This window comes from Melanotaenia boesemani, chromosome 1 (genome assembly GCF_017639745.1).
Source record: "Melanotaenia boesemani isolate fMelBoe1 chromosome 1, fMelBoe1.pri, whole genome shotgun sequence".
NCBI classification, from domain to species: Eukaryota; Metazoa; Chordata; class Actinopteri; order Atheriniformes; family Melanotaeniidae; genus Melanotaenia; species Melanotaenia boesemani.
The window spans coordinates 33,743,221-33,768,252 of record NC_055682.1 but is presented as its reverse complement, the minus strand read 5'-3'; the positions used below and the strand labels follow the sequence as shown (position 1 = coordinate 33,768,252).

Sequence of the window (25,032 nt, the reverse complement as noted above, 5' to 3'; positions counted from 1 at the left end):
TTGAAAAACTAAATGCAACCTGAAAGTGGACTCTATTCTGGGCTCCCCCTTGAAAGATCACCTGAAAGTCTTTAGGGGAGCTCCTCTGCCTTCAGGTAAGCCGAGCGCCCCTTAGCTTCCAAGAAATTCAAACCCTGGGCTCTGTGTTGTGCTTCTGGATGTAGCTAGGTATGCAATAATCCTTACACTAACATTTGTGTGCAAACATTTAATAGGTCTTGTTAGCAAAGCTAGCACCAGAGGTAACTAGCTTTGACTGATCAATATGAACACGATGAGGAGAATAACACATATCTGAATGACACAAAGTTTTCCAATTCCATAGTTCCACAGCCAGTTAGAATAGTACTCCTAATGAACTTGTGTGGACTGTGACAATCTTCACCCTGGTGGGTGTTTTCCTGTCAGTCTATAGTGTGTGTTTGAATGTGAACAGTGACTGCAAAAACTAGACAGCCTAAAGTGAGAAGATATTTTACCATTACTTTTTAAAATTTTGAGTCTTTAAGCATAAAATTACATTTTTTCCGTCCCAATTATTATTGCGCCTAGTAAATAAATATGATGAAAAGAGACGTTTTCTCTTTTTTCCTCACTGAAAACATTAAAGGGTTATAGGAAGGCATCTAGGTTTTTTTTTTTAACCTTCTGTTTAAAGTTTCACTAAAATCAAATATAATTACTTCCCTTAAGACACTACTTTTTAATACTTTAATAAAATAATTTCCAATTCCAGTCATTACTCTACTCAATGCCAAAGCTTTTACCAACAATATATCTAAAGACAATATATTTAGAGTTTTATAAGCTCATCCATACATCTTACTAAATTCACCCAAATGTCTAAATAAATTGTTTATAGTGGGACGCTGTAGGTTATAATGGAGCCTGACGATCAACCAAATCTCCATCAAAGCAAATCTCCAAACTGTTTTACTTCCATGGAGTAAGGTCCACCCACTTTAGTTTAGGTTAAACTGGTGTTAAATGCAGGCTAGTTCACCAGAAAGAACCAGGGTTCTGAGACTCCAGAAAGGCTCTGGAGTCGGGGGCAAAATGTCTGACTAAAAAGCACTAACAGAGGTCTCCTTGCAAATCGACCACCATCACAATCGGCTGAAAACACTGAAGCCATTATGGAATACTGGTTGTCCAGTGTCAATCCCAAAGCCCTCGAAGTCTCCATAGAGAGAAACTTGTAGCAGAAAAAGGATGCATGGGTGGTAATTCATCTTTTTGTATTGTAGTTGTATTTCAGCTGTTAATCAAATCATTGCAAAACTTTAAAAGAAAAAAATGTAACATAGCAATATGCACCAACTTAAAATATAATAGTAATTATTTTCTTTTGCCCTGGAAAGATTGCTCTTTTTCAAAGCTGCTAAACATGATCCTGTGTTCCTCCTTTAAAGTGATGGCTGAAACAAGATAGGTCCAGGATTGGAAACCTTTTTAATCCTCTTAAGAGCTGACTGTATGAAAATGGAGCAATTCTGTAAAACTGAAAACAGAAAACTTAGAAATATGGTGCAGATAATAATAAAAGCCAGTTAGAAAACATTAGTCATCAAGTTAATTTGCATGTAGCCTAATTTTGTTCAGTCACTACCCACATTGTTCTGTCTAGTTATTCTAGTTTATTATATTTATAAGCTGAAGTCTTGTGAAGATATTCCTGAAATTACACGAAGTCATCAAACTAAATACTACTAGTACTAAGGGATTATGTTGTGCTGATCTAACAGGTTTAACAGAAAGGCAGTTTCACTTTGCAGCACACCTACACTGTTCTGAAAAGTGACAACACCTATTTGGGTGTACAAATGGTGAGCAATCACGTGGAAAGAAAAACAAAACAAAACAACTGGATGAACAAGAGCAAGAACCTCTATTGTATACAAGTATTTTGTGATAAGTCATACTTACATATAATGGAGCTTGCTGTGGATTGACTTTCATGTCCCTGGAAACTGAAAAGAAAAGAGCAAATTAAAGTTTAAGGCTGGTGGTATAAATGTTATTGCATCTATATGTTATTTCTCTTACAAAACAATACACTAAAGTTAGCTTTAAAATAATTTAATTACTTGGGTAATGCAAAAAGTTGTAAAAAAGAGATTATCACGTTTGCAGGTTTTCTCTTTTGGAGATACGAGGAAAAGTAGCATTTATTGGTATGCTCTCCTAGAAAGGTTTAATATTAGCTTTTCTTTTTAGCTCAAACTGAAACTAAAACCTAATATCAGTTTGTGTGCTAACTGCTAGCTTTTGGGTTTTTTTAATATTTGTATTTGTGTAATTAGTCAATCAGGAAACCACAGTTCTTGATTTTGCTTCAACAATTCGTGCATGCACATCTTGTCCTTTGACATTTAAGCGTTACTGCACATGTGTGTTCTCACTTTTGTTTCTAGTTGAATGTTTATTGGTTTGTAAGAGTGTGTTAACATCCTGTGTTCTTCAGAATGGGTTACAAAAAAAAATAAGAAGAAGAAGCATTACATTTTTTTTTTTAATGCAGTTAAGTGTAATATACAATACGTAACAAAGCCTCAGCGAAGTAGCTCTTACACCTACATCTTTAACAATCTCCGAACTGTTTACATTTGGGATTTTATGATAACACTCATTGTTGTTTTAAGTCCACAGTTAATGTCTTAGAATACAGTTAGAGTTGGGACTAGGTACTTTTGTTAGCTGACTGCAAAAGTCAAGACTGCCCTATAGTACATTCAAGATGGCTATGGTGATCAAAAGCTAACACCACATAACTAACTACAAAGTAGGGTGCTTGGAAAGGAGCCACGGCCACACCTAACCCTGAAACATCAGAAGAAGACAAGGATGGGCCCAAGACCCAAGGATCCAGGAAGCCCGCAGAATACAAAGTCCAGGAAAGCCAACGCAAGGAGAACTGTGTACCCACCCAGCCGAGGGCAGAGGAAGCCCCCAATACCAGTGAGTGGGCACCGGGTGCTGAGTTGTGGGCCAGGTCCAGAGCCAGTGCCCCACAAGCCCAAGAGCCACCCCTGTCCCATGGTAGAACCCTGCCCAAGAATTGTTCATAATTTTTACTGAATCCAAACCACTTCAAAATTACTGACATAGTGGGGGCCATTGTGGATCAACAGATATGTCCTTATCACAAAGATTGACATAAATCTAAATGCAATCTCATTTTGGGATTATTTTATTGGCCAGCCACAATTACACATTATAAATATATATTGTTGTACTGATCCAGATTTTGTTGTATGTTTATAGCATGTTTATACTACAGCAATAACTTGTGTGTCAGCAAGAGAGCCATAGTTAAGATGCATGAACAAGCTGTTTATAAATGGCAAAAGTTACTATAAAATGTAGCTTTGCCATAATAGTTACTTACAGTTGTTAACCTTTAATGACTCTGTCTTGATGATAAAGTTGTTTCAAACACAAGACATAATCCCAGGCACTGATATCAACCAATAATCAGACATAACGCAAAGAGCCCTAGTGTGTTTTCTTTTGTAGATGTTTGTACGTAGCACTTTTGTACGTAGCACACGTCTTAAGATTTTGCATCAAATTTTATTTTCTGCAGATCAAGATGTTGCAGCTCACATTTCTAGGATTGGACATGAACGTGATGCATCAAAAACATGCAATGGAAAGTGACCAAATTATTTATGCAGCCTTACAACTGCCATAGCGTTATCTACAAGACACAGAGGCAGTTAAATCCCCCCAAACTGATGTTATTTACGAACTGCAGCAGTGATTTCCATGGTTTAATAATTGATGCTTTGTATCTATTAAAGAATAAGGAAACCATTGTATTTTTCTTTTCATAAAACACTAACACTGTTTATCAGCTCTAGTGGCATCAGGACATTGTTTTTGACAGGGTGACAGTTAAGCTTGACCCTGGCAGGAGTCCCAACACTCATCAGGTGGTTGACAGAGCATGGGCACAGAATACTGGGCACACACAATCTGTGTGTCCAGCCATCAGAGCAAACTTTTTATAAGCGTTATAAGCCCCTAAAGGTGTACTTTTTGCTGGATAATAAACTGACAAAAAAAAAAAAAAAAACATCCTTTGCCTCTTCTGTATGGGTTTACATGCTGGTAAGATCAGCTGGCAGGGTTTAATGTTCACATGTTCACATTTGATTTTCCACTTCCTGTCTGGGACGCAGGCCTTAAAGCCATCTTCAAGAGACAAGGTCAGAGCTAGTGGGTGTGTAATTACATCCAAACAAATGTATTACAGTTATATGCTTTAAGATAAATGGATTGGAAACCTTTTTGCTGATCTTTCTTGAAGAGATGGGGGCCTGCTTGCAATCATCAGAGAGTCAAGGGATCGGTCAGCTCTGAGGCCCTGCATTCTCTGTTATTTGCAGAGACAATTTTCTTTTGTTTGCTGTTCCCTGGCACTAAAACAAGTCCTTGCTTCTGGCCTCAGTGGTCAGCAGTGCATTAATCACACAAACCCCACAGTGGGGGAGGCGGCGACAAAAGGCCAGGACCTAATGAGTTCAGCAGAGAACTCCAAAGGAGTCAATGTTGGACTCGACAGAGCGCTGAAGCACAGCACAGCCAATTCACTTTCTGCAGCCCAATCCAAACATTTTTCCACTTTTCTGCTAAATAAATAGGCCCAAGCTAGAATTAGGCGGATCAGGTAAGGGGATAATCAGTAGCTCTAATAATACTCTGGAGTCTAATCCTCTTGCCTTAAGTGCACTGGGCCAGGGCCCAGGTTCCTCACTACACGAACAACTTTAACTTATAAGACTCACATTATGTCCCCAACAGATCCTCTGCCTCTTTTATACATTCAAATTTTAAACTCTTGTCAGCTGCTGGTTCTCCTAACGACTACCCCACAGAATGTGAGAAGTCGAGGTCTTTGTCATTTTACCTGCATGACATATTAAAGACTACTAAATGATCTAACCCACTGCACAATGAGAAAATATTTGATAGGAAATAAGTGCATTCACAATTTTCACTGCTGGGAACAGAGCTGATAACATTCATTCAGCCAAGGAAGGTTTCTGTGCCCTTTATCGGCATCATCCTGCTTTATATTCTAAACACATTCACACCTGGAAGCTGCTCGCGACAGCTTAGCCTGCCACTGTAATGGCCACTTCTTCGCTGTTGTTAAGGCAGAGGAAAGCCCTTTTGACACTGATTTTCAAACCATCCAGACTAAATCCACCACAGCATCTGAAACTGAATCTCTGTGGGAGCTTTGACATTTTTTTTTAAATCTCTTATCCCTGTTGCATTAATTTGTGGAATGTTTAAAATTACAGTGTTGTCTCAATTACTTAAAATAACTGGCATGACCCCTCATATGGTCAGAGAGTGAGTGTGTATATTATACTTTTGTACAACTTAATGCTTTAGCAAACAAATATTTACTTAATAGTGCAAATTTGAAGAGAGTGTGAAGGTAGGACTGGAGATTCATCTTTCATTATACTCCATTAGCTGCAGTGTATTGAACAACACTGCAACATTAGCTTGCAGGAACTTTGACCATCGCCATGTTTAAAACAAGCCACCTATTCTAGCCAAAGGTTGGAAATGTGACTATCAACCTGGTTTAACTGCTGTTTCCAAGATATCAAAAAAGGAAGTTGACTCAGTTTTACCACATCATATCAGAGTGTAATTGGTGCACTGTTTCCTTTGGATGCGAGGATGGGGGTGGCAGGGTGGTGGTGCATGACGCAGTAACTTCTCAACTTCCCCCTGGGTGTAACTCTCAAGCTAACAACAAATATGTCTTGGCACCTGAGTTGGCCTGTGTAATCAAGCTGACATATTTTCCAAATGGTCCCATTGTGTGTCTTTTTTTTCTTTCTTTTTTTCTGAGGCTTCACTGCAAGACTCACTGATTTATTTGTCAAGCATATTGTTTTCATACAGCATTTACACCTAATTAATAGAGGCTTTTCTAAGGGCTCATATAAAACCAAACTGAGATTTGGGACCAAAGGCAACATGTAACATCGCAGCACATGAATGCACCACAAAGATGACTTCTTACCGCCAGCCAGGACATATAATCAACAGACATAACTCGTCAGTGCAGAAGGGGATTGCTGTATAGATTTTTTTAATGCGTATAAAATGTGTAAATTAAAACAAAGTACACATAACAGTGGGTGCTTTGTGTTTCAGTCTTAAACAGTGCAGACAAACATCCAAAATTTATATTTTAACAGACATTTGGTTCCCAGAAACTCCTGAGAAAAACAACTATGTTGTTTTTCTAACCATCACCCAACTTTGGTTCTTTCTGTACTGGTTTGTGTTTTACGTCTACAACATACTTAGGTTGTCGGACCTTTCTCTTCTCAAACTGTCTCTCTACTTATTTATTTAGGGCTTTGTGAAAGAGGGATTCAGTAAACAGTACATCAAACTAAATTGAAACAATGAACTAAAAGAGGCTACAGAGCTGGGCAGCAATTTTCTGTGGGTTTATGATTACAACAGACTCTTTCACTTGGAGGACAGGCTTTCATTTGATTCTGTGTTAATGAGATGTAAAAATATTCCCAAATGGATGTTTGATATCTGCTCACCAGACAGCCAATGCTACATTTTCTTCCTTTGACCCTGTGGTCACACAGTATAGTGGGTGTGACAGATCATCCGGTCTAACAGTTCTTCTTGGGCAGCAACAATCATTCAGAGGACACAGGGGGATTCTAAAATAGCTGCACATCTGTGGGACATTTCTGAGTTAATGTCCTGTTGTAGGAAATTACAAAAAGGTTTGCACTCAATACACATTTTGTATCACATAAGGCTGCCAAGAGGTGCACAAGTTCAAGGCAATTTACTGCTACAAGATTTTCTGCTGTTGTGCTAAATACCTGGACTTTGATGTCAAGTTACAGTCTACATGACAGATAATATCATCTATAATGCTAAAACTACAAAAAAAAAACTAACATGAAAAACAGGTCTACCTTTCTGAAGTAATCACAAGGGAAACTAAATAACAAAAAAAGAAAAAATCATACCATGTCACCTTCTAGACCTGCAGATTATTTGGACAAAAATAGGCATTAGTGGAATTTACTAAGGCTGTAACAAATTAATTCATCAAACACATTTTTTTTAAATCTTTGCAATCTGAGTACCTCTAAATAAAACGCTGGTAAATATCTAGAAAAGGGAGATTAAAAGAGGGGGAAAACAATTTCAAACGAAGTGTTTCTTTGGTAATAGAAGAACCTTGAGAAATAACATCCCCTAAGCTCAGCCTATGGCCACCCAACACCTGCTTATAGAGATTACACAATCCATTAACTCCATCTGAAACACTGGGTGCAGCCAGCATTCAGCCAAGCTTCTTAAGAGTCTCCAATATGCCAAAAAAACTGCCTTTGAACTGCCACTATGAGAGAATTTCCTTCCTCTGAAGCAGGAAGACTGCAAATACACAGGGCATCAACCACGTTCAAGTGCACATCTAAAATAAATGGATCAATACATCAAGCGACAAAAGCCCCTCACTGCTGGATCTGGAGAGTTGATATGCCAAGTCAGGCTGCAAATGGACCTATTATGGCTTCCGCTGGTCCCTTGGCTATCAAAATGAGCCATAACAGCCATGTGACTGCAGCATGAATGGGAGGATGAGTGGGATTAGCTTCACAAGTCAGTAATCGGACTGTCTCCTACAACCTTCCCTATAATCAGCTGAGGATTCCCCACATGCACACAACATACTACAATTCTTTATCAGCCAGTATTTGGCATTCTTCCTATGTGTGTTGCTTGTGTAAGACATCCTTGTTTTTGACAGGACTGAACAGACTACCACCACAAACAATGACAAATCTATGTATTGACAATTCTTTGTGATGTATTTCTGGAAAGAAATACATCAATCAGATAAATATACGCTAAAGAACAGACTTGCACTGACAGGTAATTGAAATAACATGGCCATTGGACATCTTGCAAATCTAACATAAATCAAACCAAGCAGACAAAACTGAACTGCAGTCCAGAATTATGTCCAATGCCCAACTTTAACTTTTACATCTTACAACATGCCTCAGTAGTATTATCCTGAAGTCTATTCAATATGAATAATTTAACTGAGCTGTGGCATATAATTGTTTTTATAAGGTCATCTTTCTTAAAATCCTTCTAACTGCCATAAAACAGATAATGCTTTAGTAAAAAATCTGATGACGTAGGCTATCTATAAAATATGAAGAGATAAGATGTCGCTGCATAGGTGTATGATGGCATCAATACATTTTTTCTTTCACTTTCTTCTAGACTTCTCATGATGAGTCCTCCAGTACAAGGCTGAAGCTTTTTTAAACAAATAAAATTTGGTAAATGGTAAATGGTCTGTATTTATATGGCGCTTTAACCCAAAGCACTTTACATTATACACTAGGGCTGCAACGATTAGTCAATGTTGTCGACAATAGTCAACAATAAAAATAGTCGACAACTAATTTACCCATTGACTATTGTCGGCAAAAAACAAAAACAAAAAACAAAAAAACAAAACTACAGAGTGAGACATTATATTCTTTCTATTTCTGCTGAGAGTTGCACAATGCACATGTGCAAAGACAAAAAAAATACAGAATGAGACATCATCTTCTTTTCTTATCTCTGCTGAGAGATGCGCAATAAAGTCCGCCAGGGGAAAAATATGGCGGCCGACCAGGTAACAAAACGGCGGCAGAGGACGTCAAAAGTCTGAAATAACTTCATGTTAAACTTAAAAAAATAAATTAAATGCATGTGAGATTTGTAAAGCGGACCTTGCGTACCACGGAAGTATGTTTGCAATGCTCGAACATTTTAAGATGGGACACGTCGGACTTACATAACAACCTCATGCAAGATTTCAGAGCTGAAAGTGACATAAGATTCATTTAATAATTATGAGATACAAAGTCGATGACTAATCGACCATCAGAATAGTCATTAGTTGCAGCCCTATTATACACCACATTCACCTATTCACACACACATTCACACACTGATGGCGGAAGCTGCTAGGCAAGGCGCTCAATCACGACCCATCAGGAGCAATTGGGGGTTCGGTGTCATGCTCAGAAATGCCTTGACATGAGCTCGACAGGCTGAGGATCGAACCGACAACCCTCAGGCTACAAGGTGACCACTCTACCCACTGAGCCACACCGCTCAAGTAGCAAAGTTCAAGCAGTTCCTAGGCCAAGACCCATCTACCAAGTCACTGTATTGGAAAAGAAATCCAAACTGGTTATGTTTGGTTATGTGCAGCCATTGTAACTGTTATCTAAAAACATGCCTCACTTTGTAGAGAATTTTGCTTAACTCATATGTCTTCATCTATTGTTGGGGGGGTATTTTGAGCTTATTAGGTTTCAATATTGCTAAAAAGTGTGTTTATAAAATGTAGACTGCATGTCAGAGATCAGGAGACATTTTTAAATCAGCTCGGCTGACAACCAGCCATTAAAGAGACCAGAATATTATTAATAAAAATAAATATATAATATAACATAATGTAATATAATATAATATAATATAATATAATATAATATAATATAATATAATATAATATAATATAATATATTTATCCCAAAAACTGCTACTTAGAGAGAAAAATAAAGTGAATACTTAGCTACAATGTTTAAACATTTGCCTATGCTTTTAACAAGAAAACATAACCTTTTCTTGGTAACAAATATATTAAATTTATATTATACCCACACACACGTCAAGAAAGCAGTATAAGGAATTCGGTAGACTTCAATAAAATAGGTCACATCATTCGAGTTTGATGATCACAACAAGTAATGTAAAACTTCTCGTAAGTGTCTAATAGCCTCAAAGCTTCATTCTGCTGTCTTTCTAGGTCAGAAACCTCCCACTGGCCATTAATTAACTTGAGGAATGTCAATGTGTATCCGTGTTATGGGGACAGCAGCTCCCTGCGGCTGCTTCCTCATGAAGCTTTTTGTATTTGGCTGTGCATAGAAAGCTGCCATTAAGGACATAGAGAAGAGATTTAAAGAGGGACAGAAAACCAAAATAGACCTGAGGTGTCATCCAACACCAGACCTCTATGATGACAACACAGGCCAGGCCTTGGTCTCTGCAAGAGGCAGGACAGACTGTGTTTCACCTGTGCAGGTGTAAACCCACTAATATTGCCTAGATAAGAACAACCCATTCTGGAGTTCTTCTTCTGCCTGTCCATTTCCCCAGTCTCCTACACATGCCAAAGAAAAAAACAGTTCATGTCCATGCTATGGTTTACAATTTAGATACTTTATACAATGATATAGCTTTATTGTAAAAAACAAAATAGTCTCTCAATATAACAGTGAATGGATTTGTCTCATTTTAGGAGCCTTGTTTCTACATAATCATGAATGTTAATTTTCTCCTGCAGGCATTAGAGGGATATTTTCATATTTCAGGCTTGGAAAAAAAAAAGTTGGAGCAGTAGAGCTTTTACCGATTTGTAATGTTACCTTTCTTCCTCACAAGACTTTTGGAAAACTTCCTGTACCAGCAAACCAGGCGATGAAAAGCTTCTGGTTATATTTTCACCCATCCTTCTTGCAAACAAATCTTAATGTGTGCAAACATACAGAGTCATTAATGCATTTTTTATGTCAAAGTTCTTATAAATTCTTCACTGGGGAGAGGCCAGAACAGCAGGCAGACCAGTCCAGTGATAGTACCCTCTCCTTCTGCAGCCATGTCTTTGTAATGTGTTCAGTATTATGATCTGGGATTGTCTCATTTGGTCAGGTCTCTGTTTACCAAGTCACATGCCCAAAGAAATAAGGACAGCTGAATACTTTAATAAGGACCGGGTTTGATGAAAAATTGATTAGGCTCTGGATGGAATAAATTTTCTAAATTTGTATAAGCTTATGGAAATAATAAAGCACACATGCTGCAATCAAAACTAAAGATGGTCAAGCAAAAAAAGTGGGCAGGAATTGTATATCTATAAATGAAGCTTTGCAGATAAAGCATAAAATATCTATCAAGCAATCAGATATTTTAATCACTCAGTGTTGTTCAGGAAAAAATAAAATTTGGATTAAAAACCTGAAACAGGCTCAACTGTCTATCATGCTTTTATTAGGTTTCTCTTTTGTGATGTTTCCTACCTCCACCAAGGTGGAGGTTATGTTTTCGGCCACTTATGTCTGTCTGTCTGTGAGCACCATAACTCAAAAAGTAATAGATGGATTTTTGATAAAAATGTTCAGGCAATTTTCAAAATGGAATAAGGAACAACTGATTAGATTTTGGTGATCCTAATCCAGGGGTGCCCAAAGTAGGGCCCGCGGGCCAAATTTGGCCCGCCAGATCATTACATCTGGCCCACCACCGAGATATCAAAACTATTTGAGTATGTCAGACTTGAAAGATTGGCTCACATCTCAATGACATACTCACCTTGTCAGTCACTGTTAGCAATTTGATTTGGTGTACATGCAGTGTTTTTCTTTTTGTTGATGACATTTTGCACTATATTTGGTAACAATTTACTTTCTGCAATTTTTGTTTGTTGTCCTTCTAACTATGCCTTTATTGTTATTTTGCCATATTGATGTTTGTAGTGTGTCATTTGCAGTGAGGACAAGAATGCATTTGCATGCATTGACAATAATTAAAAGAACCACGATTTACATTTATTTGTGTTTCACCCCTAAAATCGCTGTGTTTGGCCCGCGGCTCACTGGTACATTTTCACTTTGTCCCATGGATGCAAAAAGTTTGGGCACCCCTGTCCTAATCACTGCCTGGATCCAGGAAATGTCTTAAAGGATTCTTTATAGGTGCAGGACAGGTACAAACATCAGGGAACATCTGTGAACCTAGTCACATTCGGGTCTTTGCCAAAAAACATTGTTGTTCCACAGACAATGGTGAGATTGTTCTTTGAACTACCGAAAAGACACAAAAGCCCAGAAAGATGCGAAAACTGGTTAGCGGCTATCAAGCGTGTCAATGCTAATGGTACACCTTAAACTCCTTAGAAATATTCAACAGTTTGTTCAGATGATTTGTGACTGGTGAGTAAAACATGTATTATGATATTACCGTTTAAAACTTATGGTTGTTTTTGTATAGATGCAAAAAATACAATGAAATGGCTGGCTACTGTAACAACAACAAATGTCTGTTGGTGGTTTTTCTCAATGTTTCTTGTTAGCAGCTCCTTCACAATGTGAAGATTTGCAGATTTGCTCACTCCTACCACACTAGCTTCGCCTCATATCTTTATCTATACTTGACACTGAAGGGGTCAAAATAACTGTATGACATTATGGGTAATTTTCTTTTAAAAAAAAACATGGAGAAAACTTAAAATATAAGAACAAGCTCCACGCTTCAACACAGACTTGTAGATTGTAGATGTAGATTTGCATCTGCCCATAGGTATAGTTTTGCCATTTAGGCTTCTAACTCAAAAACTAATAATCATTAGCAAAAACTAACTAAATAAATTCACAATGGATTAGGTCTGCGTTCTCTGAGTGCTTCTAGTTAAATATAAAAGAGTTGCAGCTCAGGATGGATTTTAACAGAAATTCAGCATTTCAAACATTTCTGCACAAAAAAAAAACAAAACAGAAGCAACAAATCCTTTCTGTAGCATGCCGTCTCTATCCAAATAGAAGTTTAATTCCTGACATAAACGTTGTCTGAGTCATCGCACAGGACTTCTAAAATTCTAGACCATCACATCACTCATGAAGAATGCAATGCTACTTTTAGGCCTGCTGTTGGTTTCCAGAGTGAAAACATAACATCAGCAATCACAAAACCCTCAACAGTGCCACACTGAAGGAGGATCGGAGCTCTGTGTAGTTCAACAAGGTTTGATGTTTAACTTAACCATTTGTTTGACCTCTCATTCACTCTCCTGGCAGTGGACAGTTTGGCCTAATCTCTACAACATAACAGAAACAAGAGGGAAAAAAATGAGGGAGAAAAAGGGTGCAAAGTGCGCCTGCTTTGAGTTGAACCCTTGTCTGAATCTTTTCACGGTTCACTATCAGCTCCTCTCCTCTGGGGCACAGCTAAATTAGTCAGAGCTACGTCACCTCCTCAACAACACCACCACAGTAACTCAGACACGCCGTGTTGACTACCATTTAGATAGTCACGGCTGTTTTGATTTAATCAAACTTTCCTTTTGTCTCTATGGACAGATATGAGACCATCATGGTGACGCGACCTCACCCTACAACACAAAAGCTGCCTCTGTGCAGAGACTGCACACAAACGCTGGCTGACAACACAAGGCCTGGGGATGAAAGGTCTCCTCAGTGTTATTACCCTCTCTACTGAAACCAAATACCTGTGGGCCCAGATAGCATTATCTTATTCTGAGGCACACTGGGGGCCAGCCTGTAATCAGGGCCTGGGCCTTGATCAACTCTCTGTCCTAGATTTGATGCCACCCCCTCCTCCTCCTATGTTTCCACACCACAAAACCTTTAAAGGAATAGTCCAACATTAGGGGATGAATCACTTTGAGTCAGATGACATAAATTTACAAAAAGAGAAAAAAGGACCTTTCAAGGCTGTCCCAAAATTCCTGAAAGCTCAGTACAAACCATTCTTTGAATTAATCTGCACTTGAAATGCACAGCTCAGTCTCTGATGGTAACAGGAAGTGGATTTAACTGGATAGAAAACAGGTAGACAGAATGTTTTAAAATCACTATAATATGACATTTTACAGTCATTACTGTAATGCCATGTAATGCTGCAAACTAACACCGAAAGGAGAAAAAAATGGGATGAGGTATTTAAAAACAGATAGAGAAAGAAAGGGAGAAGGCAGTTTAAGAAAAGAAAAAGTGTCTGATAGTTCAGTTTGGGAGCTAAGAGATTTAGCCAAGAGAACGCTAACCCCACCTTCACAGCAGGTCTGAGTAGATTATTATTACCCTCACCACAAGTATGGCTGATGTGTTTTCTTAGGTAACCGCATCACAAAGCCTTCATTTTGATAACAAACTAAAGTAAGCAATGTAGCACCAAGAGTGATAAAAGTATGGTTACTCTCAAACCTTTGACAAACCTCTGTCTTCAGTACTAGTACTACACGGTGAAGTTAAGCTGAAGTAAGTGTGGTCAATTAAAAACTCTAAATTACCCACAAATATGCACGTGTTTATGTGTGTTAACACTCTGATAAACTCTTGACCTCTCTCCAGGTCATTCCACTGAGTTCCCCAACAACTGAGTGACACATTTTTGTCAACCTACTCTTTGTTCCTTTAGAGTTGGTTGAAAAGTGACCAGGCTTCAGAGAAACCTGAGACTAAAACCAGTTTGTGTGAGGAACTGGATTTCCAGTGATGTCCATGAGTTACTAATCCACCCCCCACCAAGTAATGGGAAATGTTGGACTTTGTATTGCTGGAGTGAGGCATTTACTTGTGAACAAAAGTCAGTATCTCTTTCTAATCAGGTACAAATTATTCCTATTTTTAATGCGTTTATTGAGCAAGACCAATCACAGCCTCTGAATGAGCAATTTAACAAAAATTAATAAGAGATAAAGAAGGCAAACTAGAACTTTTCTTTTAAAGTCTGAATAAAGTGTAGAAGAGTCAAAATAACAGATAATGTTAATGAGGAAGCTCTTTTTCATCATTTAGGGGTAGCTTCTGTAAGTCTAAAAGTAGGTAGCCCTTTATGTTACCGAAAATAATTGGAAAAAGTAAAGTCTACATATTCCATCACTTTTTAATCATATCTTTTATGAAAATATTCTGTTTTATGTGCAAAAAATGGAATAATTCACACCTTAAAAAGATAAATAAATAAATGGCTCTAAAAGAAGTGTGTTTGCAGAGATAAAACATATTACTTCCCATAAGGAAAGAGCAATTACAACAATATAATGTCATGTTATCAGTGAGATAGAGGTGCATGACAGTCAGGCCTTGCCTCGGGAAATAGTATGAGGAAAAAATAAAATACACAACTTTAGTTCATAACACAGTCCACATCACGACCCACAATCTAAAAACTTCAACTCTGCTGCCATTTTATCTCCATCACCTAAAACTACGGAGCAACTTTGAAAACATTTGTCTCAGCTAACTGAACTGTACGAGGACATCAATGGAAACCTTACCCGCAGTCTGTTTGATGACAACGGCTGTGTGCAGGCTCCCTCAGGTGCACATTAAATTCATTTTAAGTTTATCAGAGAGCAGGTGTGTTTATAGTAGGCAGGTATCCTCAGTAGGCATGCAAGCTCTCGCCACACTGATTACACTGAGCTAAATATGGCTTTGTGCTAACACAGACAGGACGCTGATCAAAGCCCTGATGTCAGCGAGGAGAGGTGGAGCTTACAGGCCACAGGTCAGGTGTCTGATCTAACAGCAAGTAGTTTGGATAGTGTGTACCAGTTGTTTCCTATTTATCCATCCTACGTTTTCCTATAGGAGACATTTTGTAATGATTCTCATATTTATGTCTACTCTTACTGTGCTTGAGAAAATGCACAATCCTGATTCCAACTACTAAAATATCAAATCTTGACTCAAGGAGATGTAAAAGTACCTCAGCGCTAAAAAATAAACAAAAAGCTAATCTAATCAATCTGGCCATCGATCAAACTAAATCATTCAATGATGCACCTTTGCTATAAGCAAATGCTACTGTTTTTTGTTTTTAGAAAGTTTAAGGATGTCGTTTTAGAATATTATCTTTACCATATTATCTATATCAATTTTGCTGTCAAGCAGCAATTATAAGAAAGCTCCTGATATTGTTACCCTTATAGCTTCCAGACTACATTGACACAAACACTAATTTTAACTCCCCAAATACCAGACATATTTGTCCTCCACCATCTCACCTGCAAGTTTGTTAGCACTAGTGTGAGTTTTAAGTAAGGCTAAAAGAAAAATCTAAGATGTGTTTAAGCCAAATCCGATTTCCGATTTTAATGGATATTTTTTCTTTTCCTACTTAAAAACATATTACACTTAATAAAAACAATATTAAACTTAAAGCTTTTGCATGCTAAATGTGTTTATTTTATTTATTTATTTAATATAAACGAATGACATCAAAAAGAGTAAATAACATCATACTTTTCCACAGTATCAATGGCTTCATATCTTGCATAGAGATATGCAACACAACTGCATCCATGATATCTTTCCATCTGGATCCTTATCATGCGGGATCCCCTGCAGAAATAAATCCCCTGATGTTGGTCGTCTTTAAATGAGAGTTTGTGGGCTAATGTTGTCTTCTGCATCTCAAAGAGAGCAGCATTTGTCACTACAGTTATATGCACAGCTAAATACCAGGTGTGACTGAGGGCTCACTTCACTGTATATCTGTTAGTGCTTTCGGACAAATGCCAGAGGGCTGAGCTTGCTGCTACCTATAGAAGCCCAAAGAGAGTGTTGGTAGTGCATAAAAGAGGAAAAACAAATCCCAATTTTCATAAAAATAAATCTTCAGCAATGGAAAATCAATTTTAATCGATTAATTGCTCAGCCCTAGTTATAAGTAAAAAGTAATCCATTAAAATAGCACTATGTAACTTTAAAATCTTAAAAATGTGTGTTTTGGACTTGTTTTGGTGGTTTTTATGAACATTTCGGGAGCAGCCATTGCCCAGTAGCACTCAGTGGCCAAGAAACTGCACAACTTTTTCCCTTTTTTGTCCCAGTGCATCATGTTACAGCAACATTTCACTTTACAACACCATGTCCCAGGCTAGTAAATGGATATCAACAATGGCCATTTAGAACATTCCTCCGTCGGTCCAGCCCAATCAAGGAAACCTTGCTTCTTCTTGCTTTTTTATTATTGATCAGTGGTTGTTTTGGGTAATATTGCCCGCTAGCCAGGTAGTTGTTTCAATCATGTGACTTTGTTCTGGCGGTTTGGTCCATTTTAGTTAAGTTAGACCACCAGACTATCCTGGTGTGAATGCCCCCTTACTGGCTCAAGAGCTCATAGTAGAGGTAGGATTCAAGATGGATGCCAAATTACCAATTGTTAGGGGGGGCTTCAGTGATAAAATCTGTTAGTTTATTATTGCTTCTTTAACACAAACTAACACAAACCTAAACAAGGACGTGGTGAAAAAGCAACTCACTTTCACAGTTAATCTGTTGACATTTGTTTCTGACTGAGTCTGGTTGTTGAGGTAAAAAAGGAAATTACATCTGTCTGATGACAAGCAGAGGTATGAAAATATTCTAAATATAGCCTTTAAAAAATTCAGACTAACCCTTTTGTGTTATTGTTGTGTTTTCATGCCACCTTTTGTGTTTCTGTGCAGCATACACTGAGCTGGCTTTTGTTCATTCACATTTCTTTCTTTCCCTTTCTTCTTTCTTACCGTCTATGTCTGACAACCAATCTCAAATACAGACACAGGCCATCTTGACTATGTGTTAACAGGGTAATTGACAAGCAAGTTATTTTCCAGGCTGCAGCTCTGAACTAATAAAACCTCAATTTATAGCAAACACATTTAGAAAAGTGGAAGTGACAAAGACAGCACCTCTAGCACAAGTACTACAATCATGTGGAAAGAACTTAAAACCTCTAGACACAACCTGAGATAAACAGATGAACAACGTATGGCAAATTTCACCCTGCAGTAACTCGAAGTAATCACTGTCTGTATGACTTTCTGTCTGTCACATTGTTGTGGAGGAATTTTGGTCCACTCTATAATATTTCTATAATATTCTATAACATTTTACCAAGGTTGGTAGGTCTGCCAAAGTGTTCATTTTTTCCTGGACTGAATTATTGTAATACCTTGATTCTTTTTATCCATTATGGGTTAAATTTTCTTTTTTGATCGTGATCATTGTTCTTTTGTGGCCGACAAACGGACTAACATTTGACCCTGGAATATTTCAGTATAAAGATTTTATTGTTAAATCAATCACTATGAAGTGTCCTGGTTGTCTATGTTTGCAAAACAAACTAAATCATTACCCCTCCACCACCATCCTTGACAGCTGTTTGTGCTGATATTCTGGATTTGGTTTTTACAAAACAGGACTCTGCATTTTCAACCAATATCTCTACTTTGGTTCCATCCATACAAACAACCACGTTCCACAGGTCTTGTGGTTTGTTCAGTTGCTGCCTTGTTGTTTTTAGAGAACAGATGCTTTTCCTAGAAACCCCTCAAACTGGCCACACCTGTTCAGTCTTGTTCATGCTAACTGAGGCCTGTAGAGTCTGAGACGTAGCTTTTAGACTTGTTACAATTTCTCTCAGCCTTGCAGACTCTGACCTTGGGATGAACTTGCAGGGACATTCATTTCTGGGAAGACTGGCAGCTGTCTTGAATGTTTTCCACTTGTAAATAATTTTTTCTACTATAGAATAATGGATTTCTAGTTATTTGGAAATGGCCTCAAAACCATTCCCAGATTAATGGCCAGCAAGAGTTTCTTCTCTAAGATCACTGCTGATGTCTTTCCTCCTTGAACACCTACCCAAATGCTCCAGATAAGTAAACTGCCTTAAGATCTGAACTTCTGTTTTCATACGAAGAGTGAACACTTGCTGATGCTCAGTTAACCAATTGTATTTGATAAGCAGCATCTGAGTGCAACTTACTTTCATAGGTCTTATGGAAACAGTAAGTGTGTACTCATTTATTAGATAAATGAAGACACATGTCAGTATGTCATGAGTTGGGGTAAGTATGACCTAGTTTTTTTTCCCTATTCCTCATATGTAAACTGAAGTGGTAAAACTGAAAGAGAGCGCATTTTAACCACACTTTACATACACGATAAGTGGCACACACACCTGAGCTTTCAACATTTCAGACCACAAAAAATAAATACGTAAAAAACATCAGTCCTATATTGTGCACAGCTGCATATGTTCATAGTTCAACACCACGTGCATACCAAAACCAAATTTTTTCATGTAAAGACGCATTTAAAACCAATAATAAATACTCTTGCTTAGGGCTGGGTTATATATTGGATATACTCAGTGTACCCCTAGAAGTTTCACATGTGATATATAAAATGTCTACATTGTGAACATTTAGTACAAACTGAAAATGCAGCGTTTAAAGCGTCTACATGTGAGTTTCTTCGTAGTTTAGCTTCTCTCACTCAGAGCAGAGAGACAGCTCCCTACCCTGCCCATCCAGAAAACTCTAATGCGCAAATGTGCGTTGTTGTTTTAGAGGAGACAGGAAAGAAGCATGGCCTATGCAGCTAGCTAGCTCTGCTGGTGGAGTGTAGCTCACCTGTGTGTGCACGCAGTAAAAGAGTAAAAGGAGCCTTAGATTACTTCTGTTGTAATCTGGTGCAAAATAAAAATAATCTGGCTTTGACAAAATAATGTCAAATTTAAATTGGTCATTCACCAGATGTAAATTCATCTGTAAAGTATTTTACCGCTCACATTAGCAGCTAATGCTAAGACCGTGGGCATTAGCTGGTCAATTAAACATGGTCAAATAATGTCACATTTCCTCAAGAATAGGATTACGTTTTCTTTTATCAAAAAGTAAACAGTCTGATGAAATTTATCTGATTTACATGACGGCATGTCATAGCTGCTCTCTGCGTCCATGGCAGTAAGCACACACACACAGACACAAAGTTGGTAGAAAGGGAAAAGAATCACAATAAAGATCAATTTTGCTGAGTTTACTTAAATCCTACTGGTGTCTTTTTATGCATGATAATGTTGAATTTAATATTTACAGTGTTTTAGAGAAGATTTCAAAACACTGGGATGTGTATTATGTTATGTATTATGTGTCGAGATCAAGCTAAAAAATATTGGGATATAAGTTTTAGGCCATATCGCCCAGCCTGGCCTCTGCTGGTTGACAATTACAATTTCAACAACAATAATGGTTAACAGAATGTCACATCTTTTATTGTAATTCCAGAAGCCAGAGAGTTTTAAATGAATCATTTAAATGTCATTGAAGCAAACTGCCTGTTCTTATGGAAAGCCAGAAAAGGAAATGTTGACATGTCTTTGTATGACCACAAGCAAATTAACAATTAATAATAATAAAAATAAATAAATTAAGGTCTCATTTATATTTCCACGAGAAAAGAAACTTAACTCCAAAGAGAAATATGAGTGGACAAGCTGTGGTGATAGTTGCTGCTGTTTGGCTTGCTAAGAGGTTTCCAGAGATTCCCATCTTAACAAAAACTAAGCCAAAGCTTTATTGTGAATATCAGCAGGGAATTCAACAGTCGCCCTCCCAGGCATACCAAAACCTATCCATAAGACAGCACTGCTTGATGAACTAGTACCTGTAAGATTTACTCTAATGCTTCTATTCTATAGTAAATACAGTGTAATTACAAGGCCGACAATGTGTGTATCCTCCATCATCATTAAATTAGGGGGTTTGTGAAGATGAAGAATTGGCTGGGTTCTGCTTGGAGCCAGCAGAATCCTCATGGAAATTTACAGTCCTCAAAAAAGGAAGGCTGGCTCCTCTTTCATTTGTCTCTTGTACTGGAGCTAAATACATATTTCTGTCTTGGTTGGCCTTACCAGTGAGCCTACATTTTGCTGGGAGAAACACAAAGACCAGACTAATAAGCTTTTGTTTGATGGAAATAGAGCAAAAACCTATCCTGATGCGTCAGTGTTGTGAACAGAAATATAATTGCTGATATTTATCTGCAGGTCTTCGGAGTGTTGCCAGTCTAACAACTCGACTGCAGTGTGGACAAATGTGCTCACATTCTGCAACTATGGTTAACAGTATCAGCTGAATTAAAAAGGGACCTTTGTTTCCTATTTTAGAAAGAATGAGTTAAAACTGTTTACACTTAACATTACAGTTTACAACATTTCCAAACTAAATTTCCAGTTCAATCACACAAGACCCTTTTTTTGATTGCCTTTCAAGATCGCGGAACCTTTTAAGTTCAGCAATCTAGATTCATTTGTGTTAAAATGTTCAATCACACAAGTGCATGCATTCATTGCCCTAAAACAGGATCTAAATGTGGCATGATGAAGCTCGCAGGCTGAGAGGATGGTGGTCCCTGAATTCCCTGAATTTATTGGAAGGTCTTTGTAAAAACCTGCCTGTACAGCTGACGGCCAAAGTGCGAAAGACCAAGGCATATCTCTCTTGTGACCTATAGGCACCAGCCTGGATCAGTTAGCTTAGACAAATTTCTCTTCAACATAGATGTTAAAACATAGCTATCAGAATAGCTGAAGTGATACTGCAAAACTGACACACCCACTATGTAAGAAGTTTCAGGAAAGAGCCAAAACAGATCAATTTCCTCCTTTCATGCTGTCATATTTCACAATGAATGCCTCTCCTAAGTTCATATGCACCAACTCAGATTTATTGGTCAATATATTAGCTTGATATCGCTGTCCAATTCTGTGAATATGCTGCTTAAAACAGAGTGAAAAGTTACTATAAGATATGGTCAAATATTATCAGCGTAGGTACTAATATTTGTATTTAAAGAACAGAGAGTCGCTTATCGCTGTGGTGTTGATGATAAGAAAAGAGATCATCTTAGTAGACAACAGAAATATGTAACATACTTAGTTTCTAATCCTCCCCAAGGTATTTGGCTGGCAGTGTGAGCAGACCACAGATCAGTCTCACAGTTGGGGTTTGCACTCAAGTTCTGGCAGAGGGACAGGGTCCAGATAAACATAGATGTGCAGGAGATGAGGTTTGTGCTGCAAACGTCAGAGCAAACCTAAGGGAAGCCAGGGGGCGGCCATGTTAATGCGCCTGGTCCTTTGAACGTGTTTAAGTGGTTGAGGTCAAGCGGGTGTAAATGAATTAGCAGGGTACTGTTTTCCCTTATGAGTGTGCAGACCTTCTTACAAGCAGGAATAATAAAGCATGAGGTGGTATTAACTGTTGCAGCTGGAGCTCCTTAAAAAACAGTCACAAAGAGATCTGAAGTGTTTATCTGCTTATCATCAGTGACTATAATCATATAAGAGTGTTTAATGGAGGTGTCATTGGAACAAAATCTTTGTAATTATTCTTATGTAAACTGTTAAGACTGGACAATTTCACTGAGCATTGTTGTATATCATTACAGCTGTAAAAAGTAACTTCATGTCACGTTATGGATATTTATGGCCGATTAATCTCACATCCCAGTATTATTTCTCCTAAAATTACTTGTTATACACAATCGAGTTTTAAAACAAGAGTATCAGAACATTTTTTTAATATCTCATTTTAGTGCCTTTCAAATCCCCTTCAATAATATTTTAATGGCCTCAACATTTAGAGCTAGCAAGAAAGTTGTAAGAGATGCAAGCATGGCTCTGTTCCCCTCGTTTGTACGGTATCATTTTACATTTTGAAGGAGTGCTGTGACTTCCTCGCTGCCTTTGAGTTCACAGAAACGTGAGAAGACCCACACAGGCCCAGCAGAGCAAGCTCTGAGCGAGGATGTCATGGCTACCGAGCAACAAGTTAAAACCCAGCGCCTAGCAGCCATTTAACAACTTATCTTGGTGTAAAGAACAAAGCAGTTTATCACAAGGCTCCGTTCATATCGCATTTCTTTAAAAATACACAGAGATACGCGCAGTATATGGGAAAATACTCCTCTTACCTCAAGCAGTTGAAGCTCAGTGTGAAAAGGCAGTAGCTTTTGAACGCATAATAATCCTCCCAAAGTAGCCCGCTGTGTTTGGAGCTGCGTCAAAGTGTCCTTATTTTAAATAAATTTATTTTTTTTATGTAAGAATTGTATTTTAAAGAGAACTAAATGGTCGGCGGAGTAGTTCTTCTTTGAAGTCCTCTGGTTGAACAACAGGAGGACTCGCTGACTTTCTTACAGTTGTTAGTGTTTCCCAGGACAACTCAATGGGAGGAGTCTGCACGAGGACTGAGGGAATATATTGCTGCCCTGTCTTAAGGTTCAGTTATAGACCGGAAGTAACTTTTTAAAAGTTAAGCAGGCCAAAATTAACTAACTTTTTTTCAGTAATGCACATCGAGATGGTGAAGTGAAATATTAAAAGTCATCTCTCCTGAATAATAATAAAAGTTTCGCAGTCACGAATCACGGTTTGATTAGCAAAATGTTAACATCCGGTCTGGGATTTTCACAAACAACTTCCATCGTAGCTTTACATAAATCACAAAGCAGGCTGTTATGTGTAGTTTGTGTTCTTTTTTTTTAATTAATTAATGTTTTCCTTCCCATTCATATCTGTTGATTTTGAAACAAATTTGTGTAATACACCAAAAATAGTCGAAATCTAGGCAACTAAAAGTTCACTTTAGTGGCAAAGCTTTAGCTGATTCTACTTTATGTTCTGGAGTTTGGTTGTATTTTGAAGGCGGTGCTTCAAACCACAAAAATCCCAGCCACTAACCAATGCACAACTGAGACACGAGGAAGAATACATTCATTTGCAAAATAAAATAAAACAAAATAAAATAAAATAAAAAGTACAAAAATTTTATTACAGTATTATTTCTAATTTTCCCTTACTCGTTTCTTTTTGTTATTCTGAATTATCAAGGTAATTTAACACAAAATAATTTTACAAAAAACTGTAATTTAAGAATAAAAAAATAATATAATTTAATTTAATATTTTCGCGAGTTATTAGACAATAATAAAAATAAAATTAATATTTCCTACTCTCCCTCTTATGTTGTCTGTTTTTTTCTTTATTTTTTATTTTTAACAAAGATTTTTTTTCGAATTAATGAAATAATTTAACAAAGACATTTAAAAATCTGTTTGTTTTTCTGAATTAATTATTTACCAAAACCAAAAGAAGAAGAAGACTTTTTCAACCTGTCTCTGACATGCAAGAAGTAAAAACCTTTTGTAATTTACTGCAATATTGCAAAGTGGTATTTCAGCAGTATTGGAGCCTATATATCCTTTAACCAGAGTTCCAACTTAGCTGTTAATGATCACCAACCATGTTTATAAGCATGCATTTAATTTTGTAGGTAAGCTAATGTTTGTTTTTCAATATGATGGGGGTTAACCACAAGTTCTCCCACCTGTGCAAAGTTAACATCCACATAGCTTAAAGACGAAAGTATCTTCCAATGTATCAAAGCCAAAGCACAGTAAAACAATTTAACTTAACTCGCGGGACGTGTTGGAGCTTCTCTGTGGGAACAAAAGATTTTGTTTAGAAGTAATCTTGCTAGTGATGCAGCCACTAAGAGCACATTATCTCATATATGTTTTTGTTTGTTTGTTTGTTTTTTAAATCTCTGTCATTCAGAAAAAATTTAGTTTTCTTTCTGTACTCTATTTTGTTGTTGTTGTTATCAAATAGCCTTGTTAATTCAGAAGAGCAGAGCTTTTTTATTCAAGTGAAGGCAATGCTTCCGTAGCTGAGAGATGACTTCCTTCCCAGAAAAAAATAAGGAAGCGAAAAAGTGGAAACACAATTGTAATGTTGTTGCAGATTTTGTTCAGTCTTTGTCAAGGTTTCACTGAACTACAATGACCTTTATCTACTATTCATATTCATTCTGGCATCACATTGTAGCACCACTGAACAGTTTCCACCGGCTCTGCACATTTCTCTGCCACAGCTACTGATAACTACTTTATTCAGTTCTCAACAAGCTACTATAAATCACCTCAGGATACAATGTTATGCTGTATTATTACAAATTTCACTCTTCAGTACACTTTCTCACTAGAAATATTATTAATTTTTACAGCAGCTATACCCCAGCTAATTTAAAAAAATCCCCCTGATTACAATTTAAATAATGTAAGAAGGCATGGATCTATATTCTGCAGTTTATTATGAAGTACTTTACTGCTTTGGAGCCTTTGGTATAAGCTGGGGTGGAAACTATAACGACTCATCATTAAAGCCTGAATCACACATTGGCTGGTGGTGCAAACACTTGTGGGTGTTTGTAATGGCACTATAAGAAGCATTCATTGCTGTCTCATCATGACTGCATACAACACCTAAATAAGCAGAGTAAAAGCAAACCCTGGGGCTTAAACT

The 25,032-nt window shown here is 37.5% G+C and overlaps 1 protein-coding gene across 8 annotated transcripts in view; it reads right to left on the bottom strand.

The window, feature by feature from the left end:
- The window catches only part of LOC121640474 (A-kinase anchor protein 13), a 126,149-nt gene extending 103,263 nt beyond the window's left edge, over positions 1 to 22,886 (bottom strand). For 7 of the 8 annotated variants that reach the window (XM_041989604.1, XM_041986584.1, XM_041988049.1 and 4 more), the window contains exons 1-2: positions 22,641 to 22,886; positions 1,927 to 1,970 (exon numbers count right to left, since the gene is read on the bottom strand). In XM_041989604.1, the coding sequence (XP_041845538.1) occupies positions 1,927 to 1,959 (33 nt within the window). In that variant the 5' untranslated portion in view covers positions 1,960 to 1,970; positions 22,641 to 22,886. Of the gene's footprint in view, positions 1 to 1,926; positions 1,971 to 15,166; positions 15,263 to 22,640 lie in introns of those variants that run through there. The other variant, XM_041987329.1, reaches the window with a different exon arrangement.
- Between the last annotated feature and the right edge of the window lie 2,146 nt (positions 22,887 to 25,032).